General features: G+C 33.5%; 1 protein-coding gene across 18 annotated transcripts in view; it reads left to right on the forward strand.

Moving 5' to 3' along the window:
* Positions 1 to 15,190, forward strand: part of Znf644 (zinc finger protein 644) — a 94,298-nt gene that overhangs the window by 68,850 nt on the left and 10,258 nt on the right. For 11 of the 18 annotated variants that reach the window (XM_005385072.2, XM_013514500.1, XM_013514496.1 and 8 more), the window contains 3 exons: positions 1,034 to 4,059; positions 4,209 to 4,814; positions 6,756 to 6,878. In XM_005385072.2, the coding sequence (XP_005385129.1) occupies positions 1,034 to 4,059; positions 4,209 to 4,814; positions 6,756 to 6,878 (3,755 nt within the window). Of the gene's footprint in view, positions 1 to 1,033; positions 4,060 to 4,208; positions 4,815 to 5,263; positions 5,397 to 6,755; positions 6,879 to 15,190 lie in introns of those variants that run through there. The other 7 variants (XR_260945.2, XM_013514501.1, XR_260944.2 and 4 more) reach the window with 7 other exon arrangements.

A 15,190-nucleotide genomic window follows, 5' to 3' on the forward strand; every position in this document is an offset into this window, starting at 1 on the left:
AAATATGATGGTGACTAGGTTGTAGTCCCTGCCTTTAAATACAGGCAGTTCCAGTATAGTGTGGTCATTTCTAAGAATAGGGTAAGAACAGGGTGCAAGAGAATGCTTTAGAGTAGAGGGCAGTAATTACACACGTGGTGTGAATGTCTCCCAAGTACTCGCAAGTCTCTCCTTTTAAAATACTGTGCTATCTACTCATAATAATTGAATCTATTATAAAAAGTGCTTCAAAATTTTTATCTATATGATATATAAAAAAACTAAAAAACAATTATGTTTTGATATAAAAATTTTTTAGGTCACTGCACTAGACTAAGATCACAGATGGGATAATTGTTTTCAGGGGATACTTGGAATTTGCAAGCTCAGGTTATGTAATTTTAGCATAAAATTTAAATAAAATTTTACTACTTTAGGATTAGTGGATTAATTTTAACAAGAAATATATGAAACAATAAAGCATTGTGTACTACTAGAATTTTAGGTGAACATTAAGCATCTTAGGAATAAAGCATTCTCTTAAATATTTAAAAAAAATCACTATTTTAACACAAACAATTGATGTTGATAGACAATATGTTAATTCAATCAAAGTTCTTTAATGAATAGTATTTTGTAATCTTCCTCAGGAATGAGCTCTTAAGTGACAAGGGACTTTTCTTTGATATTTGATAATTCAGAATTAATCTACTTGAATGAGATAACTTTATTAGCTGTCTGTATTTGGGGTTTTAGTTTTTTCAGCCTGTGGTATGTTAGTTTATATTGTGTATATGAGTTTGTATTGCATTTTCCTAGATATTTTATGTATATACAGTATTGAGCTGTTGTTTTGCACAAAGAAAAATATTAATTTTTGAGATATTTTAAAAATGTGTCAGTTTTTTCAAGTGCTCCATTCTTGGAAAGTTACTAGGATCTTGATATAAAGGGCAGAAAAATAAAAATAATAAAAATGTGTACTTTCAACTTTCCGTACACTCTGATAGTACTTTTTTCATGCAAATCTAAACTTTTGTTTTCCATTTTCTAGACTAAATGTGTTAAATGGGCTTGCCAACAATATGGATGATTTGAAGATAGACACCGATATTACTGGTGCTAAAGAAGAACTCCTAGATGACAACAATTTTATCTCAGAAAACGAGAGTGGAGTTCATAAACCAAAAGATTGTCAAACATCATTTCAGAAAAACAGTTCATTGAATCTGCCTGAAGAACTGTCAAAGGACAAATCTGAAAAAGCCTTAAGTGGAGGCCAGCCTACTCTGTTTATACATGCTGGTGCTCCTACTGTTTCTAGTGAAAACTTTACCTTACCTAAAGGAGCTACTGTTAATGGACCAGTTTCACACTCCTCAGCTAAGACTTCCAATATGAAAAAAGGCAGTGTTTCATTAACCACTGGACAACCTGTGGATCAGCCAGCAACAGAATCTTGTTCAACTTTGAAGGTAGCAGCTGATCTTCAGCTGTCTACACCACAAAAAACAAGTCAACACCAAGTTGTATTTTTGTTATCAGATGTAGCACATAATAAGAATCCAACCCATTCCATTAAAAAACTACCTACCTCTACTTCAGTTGGTTGTGATATTCAAAATTCAATAGGGAATAGTATAAAGTCAGATAGCACTTTAATAAATCAAGTAGAGGTGGGTGAGGATAATGAAGATTTACTAGTAAAAGATGATGTTAATACAATAACAGGAATTTCCTCAGGTACAGATGAATTTAGGTCAGAAAATGATACGAACTGGGATCCCCAAAAAGAGTTCATTCAGTTTCTTATAACTAATGAAGAAACTGTGGATAAAGCTTCCACTCACTCCAAAGTAGGTCTAGAAAAAAAGAGGAAGCGAAAGATGGATATAAGCAAGATAACTCGTTACACTGAGGATTGTTTTGGTAATTCTAATTGTGTACCAAATAAATCAAAAATGCTAGAAGTTGACCTTATGGAACAGAATGAAGAGGTACAAACAATAGAGTCACAGAAATACACATTATCAAAAGTAAAGCCTGAATCAACTGATGAAGACTTGGAATCTGTAGATGCTTTTCAACATCTAATTTATAATCCAGATAAATGTGGAGAAGACAGTTCACCTGTTCATACTAGCACTTTTATTTCAAATACCTTAAAAAAGAAATGTGAAGAGAGTGATCCTGAGTCACCTGCTACTTTCAGTACTGAAGAGCCATCATTCTACCCCTGTACAAAGTGCAATGTGAATTTTAGGGAGAAAAAGCACCTCCATAGGCATATGATGTATCACTTAGATGGGAATAGTCACTTTCGACACCTTAATGTCCCAAGGCCATATGCATGTCGAGAATGTGGACGGACATTTAGAGATCGCAATTCACTTCTAAAACATATGATTATTCACCAAGAAAGAAGACAGAAGTTGATGGAGGAAATTCGTGAATTGAAAGAACTTCAGGATGAAGGAAGAAGTGCACGATTACAGTGTCCTCAGTGTGTATTTGGTACCAATTGCCCTAAAACATTTGTGCAACACGCCAAAACTCATGAAAAAGATAAAAGGTACTATTGCTGTGAAGAGTGTAATTTCATGGCAGTGACAGAAAATGAATTGGAATGCCATCGGGGCATTGCCCATGGAGCAGTGGTAAAATGTCCTATAGTCAATTCTGATGCAACCCAGAGAAAAACACAAAAAAAGACTTTCATGAAAGACTCCGTTATAGGATCATCCAAAAAATCAGCTACATACACATGTAAGGTATGTCCTTTTACCACTTCAGCCAGAAGTATTTTAAAAAAGCACATGGAGTATTTGCATTCCTCATCATGTGTTGATTCAGTTGGTAATTCTCTGGGGCTTGATAAAAAAAAAAGTGACACCCTTGAAGAACCTATAGATATAGATAGCACTAAACCATTAATTAAACAACAATCAACCACATTTCCAAAGAACTCTGCTTTAAAGCAAGATATAAAACGAACATTTGGATCAAGTTCACAATCAAGTAATTTTTCTAAATTGCATAAGCGGCCACATAGAATACAGAAAGCTCGGAAAAGCATTGCCCAGTCAGGCGTAAACATGAACAGTCAAAACAGCTCTCCTCACAAGACTATTACGATTAAAAGCAGCACTGACCAAAAACCAAAGTATTTCCATCAAGCAGGAAAAGAAAAATCTAATGCCAAGACAAATAGCAACTATTTATATAGACACAAATATGAAAACTACAGGCTGATCAAAAAATCAGGTGAATCATATCCTCTACATTTCAAAAAAGAAGTTAGTTCATTAAATTCTTTACATCTGTTTTCATCAAGTAATTCTCATAATAGTTTTATTTCAGACCCTCATAACCAAGACACCAAACGGCCGGAAGGCTTCAAGGACCACAGGCGTGTAGCTGTAAAAAGAGTAGCTAAAGGATCTAAGAAGGAAAATTCTGTTGGAGGAGAAGAATTGGATAGCTATCCTGATTTTTTGCATAAAATGACAGTTGTGGTTTTGCAAAAACTTAATTCTGCTGAAAAGAAAGATAGTTACGACACAGAAGATGATAGTTCCTGGGATAATGTTGAGCTAAATGACTACACTACACAGGCTATAGATGATGAAACCTACACTGATCTTAACCAAGAACATGTAAACATATTTCCCCTGTTTAAAAGTAAGGTGGAAGGTGAAGAGCCTGAAGAAAATGCTACCCTTAGTTATGATCAAAATAATGGCTTTTATTTTGAATATTACGAAGATGGTGGGACTAACAATTTTTTACATGAGATACATGATTCTCAGCATTTAGAAAATGCAGAAACTTCATTGTCAAAGCATAGTTCTGTTTTTCATTGGACTGATCTGTCTCTTGAGAAGAAATCATGCCCTTATTGCCCAGCAACATTTGAAACAGGTGTTGGGCTATCAAATCACGTCCGAGGACATCTTCACAGAGCAGGATTAAGTTATGAAGCCCGTCATGTTGTATCACCAGAACAGATAGCCACAAGTGACAAAATGCAACATTTCAAAAGAACTGGCACAGGAACACCTGTTAAGAGAGTTAGAAAAGGTAAGTGCTCATGTAGATAGTTTGAGCTACTATATCTGTGTTCCCATTTGGAAGATTTGTTTGAATTGGGTCTTTATTAGAATCAAACAATTTCATATTTTAGAATTTATTTTAATAAATTCTGATACTATTAAAAAATTTTCTTTTAGCTATAGAGAAATCTGAGTCCACTTCCGAACATACTTGTCAACTCTGTGGTGGTTGGTTTGATACTAAAATTGGATTATCAAATCATGTTAGAGGCCACCTGAAAAGACTTGGAAAGACCAAATGGGATGCTCACAAATCCCCAATCTGTGTTCTGAATGAGATGATGCAAAATGAAGACAAATATGAAAAAATCTTAAAGGCACTGAACAGCCGTCGTATTATTCCCAGACCATTCGTAGCTCAAAAACTTGCATCAAGTGATGACTTTCTGTCTCAAAATGTTTTACCTCTTGAAGCATACCATAATGGCCTAAAGACTGAAGCTCTGTCAGTGTCTGCATCAGAGGAAGAAGGGCTGAATTTCTTAAATGACTATGATGAAACGAAACCTGAACTGCCCAGTGGAAGAAAGAATCAGTCTCTTACACTGATAGAACTTCTTAAAAATAAAAGGATGGGAGAAGAAAGGAATTCTGCTCTTTCCTCTCAGAAGATCCACAATCAGACAGCAAGAAAAAGATTTGTTCAGAAATGTGTTCTTCCACTAAATGAAGACAGTCCATTGATGTATCAACCACAAAAAATGGACTTGACTATGCACTCAGGTAAGAGGACGCTTAGTAACTACGTTGTAAAATTTTAAAACAATTCAGTTATGCTTTCTTTAGAGGAATATTTGTGGAAAATACTTTCTCAGAATCTTCTTTAAAGCTACTTTTTTGCAGAACAGATTGGTTTTTCTGTCATTACTGTATAACTCACCAGCTGATGCTCATCAGCACTGAGTCTCTGCCTCATTTCATAGTCTGAATGTAAGGTGAGAACAAAAGCAAAAGAGCAAAAGAAGACGCACATACAAACAAGAACAACAAATAAAAAGCTGGTCTGTAAAAACAAAATTTGCCAGGGTTAAAGGATGATTATGAATGGGAGGGAGGTTTATGTTGTTCAAAAGCACAGCATTACTGAAGGGGGAGACCTTTGTCATATTTTTGCCAGTGCTCCAAAGTGATAATACTCTCAAGATTTAGCTGTTGGTTTTCCCACTGCTTAGGTAAAACAAAACAAAGCAGACTCTTTAAACTGAATGGATTGGTGTCTGTTGTGTGTTGTGATTAACCCAAAGAAGCCTCTTCCTCTCCAATTCGTCATTGTACTGTGGAATAGTTTGGTTTTGAAGAATTGTTGTGAGTATATGAAACATATTTTTGGGGGTTTTTGTATTTTGTAATAGTATTCTAACGGTATAGAAGAGATGATGTAGCTTAGTGATTTTACACCAGTTTTTCCCTTCTTAGGAATATTTTGTATTGGTAAATGACATGGCAAATAAAGTAGCTAAACTTCATTCAGTATTGCTGCTGGTTTATACTTTTAAGACTAGAAGAATTGTAAGCCTTTTTATAGGTTTCTTTTGGAGGTTAAGAGTGTTGCAGATTCATGGTGATGGATTCATGATTAGAACCCTAACAGAAGTGTGTCTGAGGTAATAGTAAGTGGCCAATGGATTAATAACGAATAACATTAAGGAAATGTTAATGGTGTATTTGTGGCAGACACTGGGATATGCCAAATACTTGTTAATGCAGTTTTGATTTAAGGAAAGATTGTCTTGTATTTTAAATGGTCTGAAAAATGATTTATCTAGTTGGGATTCTGGTTAATAATGCTGTTTCTTCATACAAAGATTCTTGGCAAAGTCAGTAGCTTCAGTCTTTTTCAGAAGGATAAAATGTAGCTAAGGTGTGTTGGTTGTATTGACCAATGTGTAGTATAGTTACAAAAGGAACTTGTACTTGTGGCTATCACAGTAATGTTGAGGAAACCAATTGAAACATGTTGGGGGAGTGAGGATTGTCTGAGAAGTTAGGAGTTTCTTATTGTTTCAACATGTTTTTGCTGTGATGACTAAGATGTTAGCTTGCTGATCATTTATTTAGCACAAAGATTTTAGCAAAAAACTTCAAATCATTAACTTTCATTATTGATTGCGCATTCAAAGTAATGAACATAAAATACCCTGAATAAAATGTTGTGTCTAACAGCTGTTCACTGGTGTGTTTTACCACCTTTTCTCCAAGCCTTCATCAAAAAGCCTAATTTAGTATCAAGCCTTTTACGGTTTTGTGGGTAAAACACTTTAATTACCACTTTGTCAACTAGACTTCTTAATTCTTTTTATTGGTAATGTTGTAAGCTTTGAAACTTAACAGAACTATTCAAATCACAGGGTTGTATTTTATAGTAGGCTTAAGAAATGATCTGCGTAACACAGAAATCTGCAAGAGAGTGATAATAGGTGTTAAATCCAGAGGAGCTTAGAGGTTCAAGTCACTTGTCTTCCACCTTTCCAAAGAGCATGGGTCGGCTCTAAATACTAACGATAAACTACTAATAATTAACTACCCCTTCTTATATTAAGTTAAGCTAATTCAGTGAACGCTTTTGAAACCATTTTTGTTGTGGTACTTTTCTACACACTTTAAGCTAAGAAAATTTCACTTTTTGAAGTGAGAACTGGATTATAGTTTTCTTTTGAATGATAGGTATGCCTGTGAAGCTTAGAACATGTGTGCATTGCAATACGACGTTTACAAGTGCTGTTAGCCTGTCCAACCACTTACGCGCTTATGCACGAAAGAAGAGTGCTGGAATTTTGACTGGTACAGGTATGTTTGAACAGATATCACAGCAAGTCTGGTTGATACAATACACTTTTTTTTCACCATGCTGGTGCTAATTCAGATTATATTTATAACTTTCTTTGGTAAGCATTAGTTGAATCTGAATAGACATTAAATTTCAGCAACTTGTAAACTGTTAACATATAATTTTAAGCAAGTGTTTCTTTTTCATTTGGCTCATATTGACTTGATTTGGAAATTTAAAAAAAAGTACAAGTGTGGAACTTTGAGCCTACGTTAACCCCATTGATTTTTAAAGTATCCTATTTTTGATTTTTAAATTTATTTATATTAGTAGATTCCAGTAAGATGCCTCTCTTTGGTGGAAAAAAAAAAAAAAGATTGTAATTCTAGCTTAGGGAGATGCTTTATTAGAAAAGGGAATTACAGTGAAAGTTCAAAATGTAAAACATTTTAAAACTAAGCAACCTAATGAGTTTTCTATTAGCCTATAGATCCTATCTTTGAAGATCAGGCCTTAATAATGGTCTGTTCTGACAACTGAATAGATTTTTCTTTTAATGCCCCTAAACTATACTTAGGATTAATAAATGTAGCTATATACATACATGCATATTTCTGTGTTATTTTTGGTTGGCTAGCCCAACCTTGCAGATACTCATCATACTGCTATTAGTGAAACTGCTTAGCTTACTCATACGTAACATGCTTCTTAAAGCCTGCAAAATTTTTGCTTTGCTCTTTCATTTATGGTCTTTCAGACTATCCTATATCAGCAAATTCAATTTCTTTCGCCTGAAAACAAACCCCTTTTTCTAAACAGATCTGTATAAACCTTCCTGCCTAAAATTCTCTTTTCAGTCTTTTTATTTCTCTTGTTCTTTTAGATTACTACCTTCTACTTTCTCTGACTGTTGTTTCTCAACCTTTTTTTCTTTATCATGCCTTATGACTTACATCAAATATGTTCTTGCTGCCAAAAGACACTTGTATTCATGCTGGTGTCTTTATGCTGCTTCTTTACTTTATTCTTTGACTTGATATATAAATAATAACCAGGATTCCCATTAACTATTTATATTAAAAGGAGAGGAATAGAAAGTTTTACTTCAAGGGGATCAGGGCTTCTACTGTGGGGTTGTAATTTTTATATACCCTCACCTTTGTCAGGCTTGGAAGGAGATTGCAGACCTTAAAGGTAATGAAAATAAGAGAATGTAGAAATGGGCAATCATCGTCGTTATTATCAAAACCACTAATCTTTATTGAACACTTACTATGTGCCAGGCACTATGCTATGCAGTTTACATGCGTAGCATTTAATAAACAACCATGTGAGATACAGGTACTGTAATTGTCTCTATTTCATAGGAAGTTAGGGCTTGGAGAACCTCAGCAGTTTGCTGAACTTTTATAGTTAATGAATAGCAAAATTGAAATTCAAGTCAAGGCTGTCATAGCTTAGATCTTTGTTCTCTAGTTACTATCCTATACCAGGGGGTCCTAACTTGGATTTCTTATTTTAGAAAAAAGGCAGTTAATTCTAAAATGAAGTTGGCTTTAAGTTAGGAAACAACCTGATGAAAATTGAATAAGTAAGGGTCTAATTATAAAGAACTTTTAAGAAATAGTTAGGCCTAATTTAGACTTTGGGGGGGCTTGTGAAAATTTCATTCTCACTATTCAAACAGATTATTCAGATGCTCAATGGGTCAGAGTCTGTCTAATCCATACTTTGTTAATCCATTTAAAAATGCTTTTACTTAATCTAAAAAATGCTTCAAAATGTATTGACATTACTTCTCATTTAAAAAAAACTTTATTATTAGAAAAGTAAAATAGGATGAATTAGGATATAGTCTAGGCCAATGGTGAAACCAGTGGCAAGTGTGCTACAGTGGACATGCAGCGCCTTCTCTGTGGCCACTTGAGCCAAGCTGCCCCAGCAGCAGAGCATCAGATAACAGTTGTTTTTCCTAAGCTAAAACATCAGAGTATTAAGGTTTAATTACACTGTTGGCACTTTGTGATAGATAAGCAGGTGTTGGGTTGCAGTTTGGGCACTTGGTCTCTAAAAGGTTCACCATCACTGGTGTAGGCCATCAAGAAAAAGGATATTGCTTTTTAAACAATCATTAATTAAATAGCAATCGGTATGTCAGAAGTGTTAGAAAATAAAGTTTTGGCTTGATGTAGTCCTTGGTAAAAACAGTGGAAATGAAAACCTGAATAAAATCTAAGGTGTTTGACAAAACTAGTACTCACTTTTAAGAAGCAAAAAATTTATGCCTCTTTTTCTTAAAAATTCTGAAGCATTTTGTCCTTATTTTTAAAATCTTCTTGATCAGTAGATCTGTACAGATGATATGTTTGCAACCTATTTGTACCAACTAAGAAGTTTTTATACAACTTCATTAGTGTTCTTAGTTTCTCAGATGATGAATTCTGTTTATAAGCTCCACAAACGAATTTTCCTCACCTGTATCTTAGTATAAAGTGGTTCCAACCTATGAGGGTCCCATTAGATTATTAAAAGGTTCATAAGAATAGCAGGCATCACTTTTTCAAGAATACAAATAGCTACTATTATGGTGAATAAAGTACAAATTCAGGCCAGGTGGTGGCACGTGCCTAAAGTCCCAGCTTACTCAGAAGGCTGAAGTGGAAGATTGCAAGTCTGAGGCTAGCCTGTGTAATTAGCAAGACTTTGTCTCAAAGTTAAAAAGATAAAAAGGGCTGTGGATATACTTCAGTGCTAAAGAGCTTGCCTAGTGTGAAAAGAAAAACAAGAAAAAAAAAGGAGGAAAAGGAGAAGAAGAGAAGAACACAAAACTAGGAATTCTTCAAGAGCCCCAGACATTCTTTTTTTATCGAGTAAAGGATGCAAGGACTGTGTAACATCAATGCTGATTCACCTATTACAGGTATAAATTAAAATATGTCCTTGTTATTAGGAAAAGGAATAATTAACAAAATAGAAAAGCTTTAGAATGGAAGTTATCAAAGAGGTAGCCCTACTTGGGATCGTTAATTTTCGAAAGAGAATTGCACAGATTATAGTTTTGCCCAGAACTGACCCAGTATAACAGTTTTTCTGTATCCTCAGTTGTATATAATTTATGAAACCATTTTGGTTTTCCAATGGATCTTCGTCTAAAGAGATCAGTATAAAAGGATTTACTTTATATCCTATATTATAAATTCAAGGCAGACTTCTTATTCAAGAATTAGTTTTCATTGGTATAGATTCCACCTATTCATGATAGTCTTTTCAGATTTATCTTGTTAGAGCACTAATATTTTACATAGTTATACAAATTTTTTTTTCCTGGCTAACTGTATATAATCTCAAAAACATTATGTAGTTTTCACTAAAAATGAAAGAAATTTCATGATAAGAGTTCATACTCAGTGCTTTAGACTTTATATTCTCACTGTTTCCTTTTTTTTTTTTTTTTTTTTTAAGCCATGGCTAGGGTTTAGACCCTGGCCCTGGACATGCTAAGGAAAGAGCTCTACACCAAGCCATATCCCCAGCCAGCCCCAGTATTTGCTTTTTTATGTTCTATACTATTTTATTTATATAAATGATTCTCTTTATATTAACAAGGTTAAGAACAGTGTTGCTAAGTTATTAGTAGAATACTATACATTACTGGTTTAGCCTTGTCCTAGCTTTGTAATAGTGCCAGTTTTACTCGGTGTCCTAGATTGGTAGTAAATTACAATAAGTAACTCTAGTTATTAAAATTTCTAAAACATTTAAAAAATTATTTAAGGTAAAATCCTACCAACTTAATCTACAATCAGGAACAAAACATTTTGAGATCAAAATAAGAGTGAATCTTAACAGATGAGGAAGGGAAATAATTAAATTAATTAAATTCAGAACAGAATGCTATCAAAGAAGATACATCTATGAGACATATGTTTATACAGTGTATTCTTGTGACATACAGCCTTGTGTCCTGGCTTAAAAAGAAGGAATAATGTTGACATTCAGCATTTTTATTGAGACTTCATTTTATATATCTATACAAGATATGTAAAATTCCTATTTATTCATCCATTTACCTCAGTTCATTGTGAGATGCTCTTAATAGTTTCTTTTTTCTCATTACAAATTAGTTCTGGTCATGAGCCAATAAAGTGATGTAATACCCATTAGGAAGTCACTACCCACAGATTGAAAACACTTCCCCAAGTGCTTCTCTGTGTTAGGGGATGGTACTGACTAGAACCAATAGGAGTAAGAAATCTTAACACTTCTCTGGCAGCATGTGTTATCTTCCTCATTTTATTCATTTTTTATGTATAGATCACATTTTAAAAATCAAATGCTAACCTTCGTAATTTAAAATAAATTATAAATTTCTGGTTACCTATTTAAAATTAATGAAAAAAATATTTTTACATATCCCAAAAATACATTTGGCAAGGGATTCCTTTCGTCATCTTCAGAATACTTTATTCGTAACATTTTGGAAGTACCTACAACATCCAATCAGTACCACTAGTGCACAGTATCTACCTTTTTATTTGTTTTTATTTTTTCATATCATCCACTTTTGTTATAATTGTAGACTACATGTTACTATAGATTCTTTTGCTGTTTTCAGCTTTAATAATGTAATTGGCCATAGAGGCCTACAACAAGTGATAACGAAGGTACAACATGGTGCCAGGTGCTGAGTGGGTTTGTAAGCCACTAGAAACGTATTCTTAGCTTATGGAAAGTGCTACTGGAGTACTGTCTGATAGAGAAAAAAAAGTTTTGTGAGGGGTTTAAATGTGAGTTAAATTGTTTGTCTTTTAATGAGCCTCTTAGTCTTTTTATATTATTACAGTGTTGCATGTTGAAGAAATTACATGCTTTTATAGTGATTAATTCATTCTGAAAGAATATAAGTAAAAAAATTTGATCTTACTCTGATTGAACTCTGATGAATCAAATTAGTTTCTCCATAAAGCAAATACCTTACTAGTAGGCTGTTCGGGGGATCATGAGAAGTTTGAGACATATCTCTGCTATCAGCAAATTTAAGAAAGGATTATTGGCAGAACCTTTAAAAGTATCAAAATTGCAGGATTGTGCAAGATAGTTGCAGTTAAGTGGTATATTGGTTATGTTGTAGGAGTTCAGGCTATTTTCATCTAGGTCTCCTCTTGAGAGGAACTAGGAATTAAGTGGGACTCCTTTTTTCCTGCTTCATTTGCAATTTACTGCATGGTTAAGTAGAGCCTCAGAAATATAAAACAAAAAAAATTGTTCATGTTATATGTTTCTTGTCATTATTTTTAAAATAAGCAAAAAATAAAATAGTCACAGAACATTTTCATTCATTTAATCGAAGTTTAAATTCTTATAGCACAGCTATGCTTGTCTCTGAGGTTATAAATATGACCCTGAACTCCTCCTTTATAAATGTAATTATGACCCAGTGAGATAAGTAAAGTGTACTATTACAGAAAACTTTAAATTTTCAGGCAGACCTTGAATTTGAAGGATGATAAGAGTTTTATGAAGAGGAAATGAAGTAGATCATTCTAGGCAGAGGAAAAAAACAGTATGGACACAAAGGAATCAAATTTGGGAAGGAAGAAGCGCCATGAGATTTAGTTATAGATGTTTGGGAAGGTGATGATGCCAGAAACTTAGGGTTAGTGCTTTGAATGCTTGCAAAAAAAATTTAGCAAGTAACTAAAGGGTTTTTTAAAATAATGGTATGGCATGTTCAAATTTTTAATTTGAAAAGGTATCACTGAGACAGTGAAAGATGGTAGTCTATATTTTTGTGGCTGTTTCTTACCTCAGTATACTAAGTATTAAAAACGTAAATATTTATACATTTATCTGTACAGTAACATCATTTATTCAGGATTTGCAAGAAAATTGTTCACATTGAATAAATTTTCTAAATAACTAAAGACTAGCCCTTTAAATATCAAGCTTGAGTGTTTTCTAACCATTTTGGTGATATTCTAAAATGTTGTTTTTACCTGTAAAACAGTAGACTAAATATAATTTAATCACATTCATATTTAGAATAGCCTGTAAAGATACAAAGTAATTGTTTTATTATGCTAACAAGAATTAGTCTATTTGCCCACTATACTATGATTGGCTAATTAGTAATTTAAGAAGGATTACCTCAGTTTCTGCTATGGTTTATGTAGCACACTAAATACTATAGAGATAAAGTGGGTCTCCCAGTATAGAAGTGCATATATAAAAATTGTAATATAAGACAAATTTGTAAGTGTATTGGACAGTTATATGTGAAATGTTGTGAAAGTTCAGAGGCAGAAGATACAGTGCTTGGAGCTGGACTAGGACTAGCAAGACTGCATTTGAATGAACCCTCAAGGGTAGTTGATTGAAATGGAAATTAGGGTCTAGGGTAGAAACTGAACACACCTGAAAGAGGGATTATCACTGGACAAAATAGGAAAACTGAAATACTGGAAGTAGGAAATAAGAGGATTAAGTTGGATTTTAAGGTGAGTCAAATAGAAAACATGAAGTTCCAGCCTAAGTGTTTAGAGTTAACTTTTCAGTAAGATACTGTTGAACTTTTTAAAAGAATTTCTGTAATGTTTTTGAAACTGCTTTTTAAGTAAAAGTTAAGGATTTGGTTGAAGGAGAAGTCGTAGGTGTGGTCATTTTAAGACTTTTTCTTATACTAGGCCAATGAAAAAAGGACAATAACAATATAAAGGAATGATAGTAGAGCTATGGTAGTGAAGTAGGGAGGATTTGGCAGATTGGTTAGAGGCACAGGACTGGCAAAAGAGAAATGGCTCAAGGTTTTAAATCTTGTTCCTGGAGGATGGCTATAACAGCTGTCTAGCGACAACCAGGATAGCAGAATAGGAGTCACTTACCTCTCTGTCAGTGATCTAGCAATAGATCACTCAGTAAGAAAGCAGATAGCTACACTTACTGAATCAGTGAGGTTTTTATTGAGAAAATAGAGGCCAAGAATTTTTGTACTGTTGTAGCATACAATACTTAAATTTTTCTGATTCCTGGTTTTGCTATTTATTGGTTATAAAATTTAGTTTCATTTAGTTTAGTTTTTTTTTTAAATAAACATATTGTTTTTCATAAGTTTTAATCTTCTAGCATTCCTATTAGTTTTGTTACTTAAAGCTCTCTGGGTTTTGTTCTTTATAATGTTTGGGGTTTTGAAACTTACCTTAAATGTTTATATCTTCAGTTGTAATATTTGTGTTTGCTATGATCTCCAGCCATGAATTTCTTGAATGTTGTTTATAATTTGGATTAAAGTACAAATTGACCTTATGGTAACAAGATATGTTGCTGACCAGTCATAAACTTTAGGAAATTTGCTTTAGTTGACTTAATGGGTATAGTGCAGGTATACACTAACTTTTCTCTCTTACAGATTAGGGCGAGAAGATCACTTGTTAAAGATTGATAGTCCCTCACCCAAAAGTGGAATTTACCATTTCATTGTTGTATCTAGGGTTTAGGAGTAAGGTTAATTCTTGTTACCCAATGTTCAAAATAAATAAACACACATATTTGTGGCCTGAGATGGAAGACAACGAAAACAGAAAATACCTTGTAAATACCATTGTTTGGCTGTAGTTTTAGATTTTGTAGGAATGTGTAAAACTTTGAAAAACTGCCAGAAGCCAAATTAGGTCCTACAGGACCATGAATTTGTGACATTTAGCACTGTGAGCCTATCCGATTTAAGTTGAATGTGATTATAGCAGAGGTAATTTAAAGTAAGGTGGGTGTCTTACCTAATTATTCCTGTTACATCTGAAATGATGTTTTAGAAATACTGAGACTGTAGAGGACAGAGTATGGCAGTGCCCTGATAATTCTAAACAAAAGTCACTCAGCAGATTTGTCTATATGTGCTTTAATGTTTATTTCAGTTTTAGATGTGTCTTAGTCAAAGAAAAGTGATTGATACTCAGAACAAATCTCTATTTTTTTTGCTTAATAAAAATAGTAGGCAAATTAAGTTTACTTTGAAAAGAAAATTTTAAATATTTTTTCCTTACCTGTTGCCGCAAAGAAGTAATGCATTTGCTGTCTTATTAACTCATACTTTACCACTAAGCCATTTGTAGCTAGAATTTTGGCAAGGTAGTAAAACTAGTCTGTCTCTTAATTTCTCTGTTCATAAAATGTGTAATGAAGTATCATATTAATGCTACTTTTCACTTTACATCTTGAGAATGCTTGTTCAAAATACTCTATTAGCAAAGGAAACAACAGAGGGAAGAGATAGCCACCTGATTGAGAGAGAAATCTTTGCTGCCTACTCTTCTGTTTTTTGTTTTTTTTTTTTTTT

The sequence above is a fragment of the Chinchilla lanigera genome, unplaced genomic scaffold (genome assembly GCF_000276665.1).
Source record: "Chinchilla lanigera isolate Chin_1 unplaced genomic scaffold, ChiLan1.0 scaffold00022, whole genome shotgun sequence".
Classification (NCBI taxonomy): domain Eukaryota; kingdom Metazoa; phylum Chordata; class Mammalia; order Rodentia; family Chinchillidae; genus Chinchilla; species Chinchilla lanigera.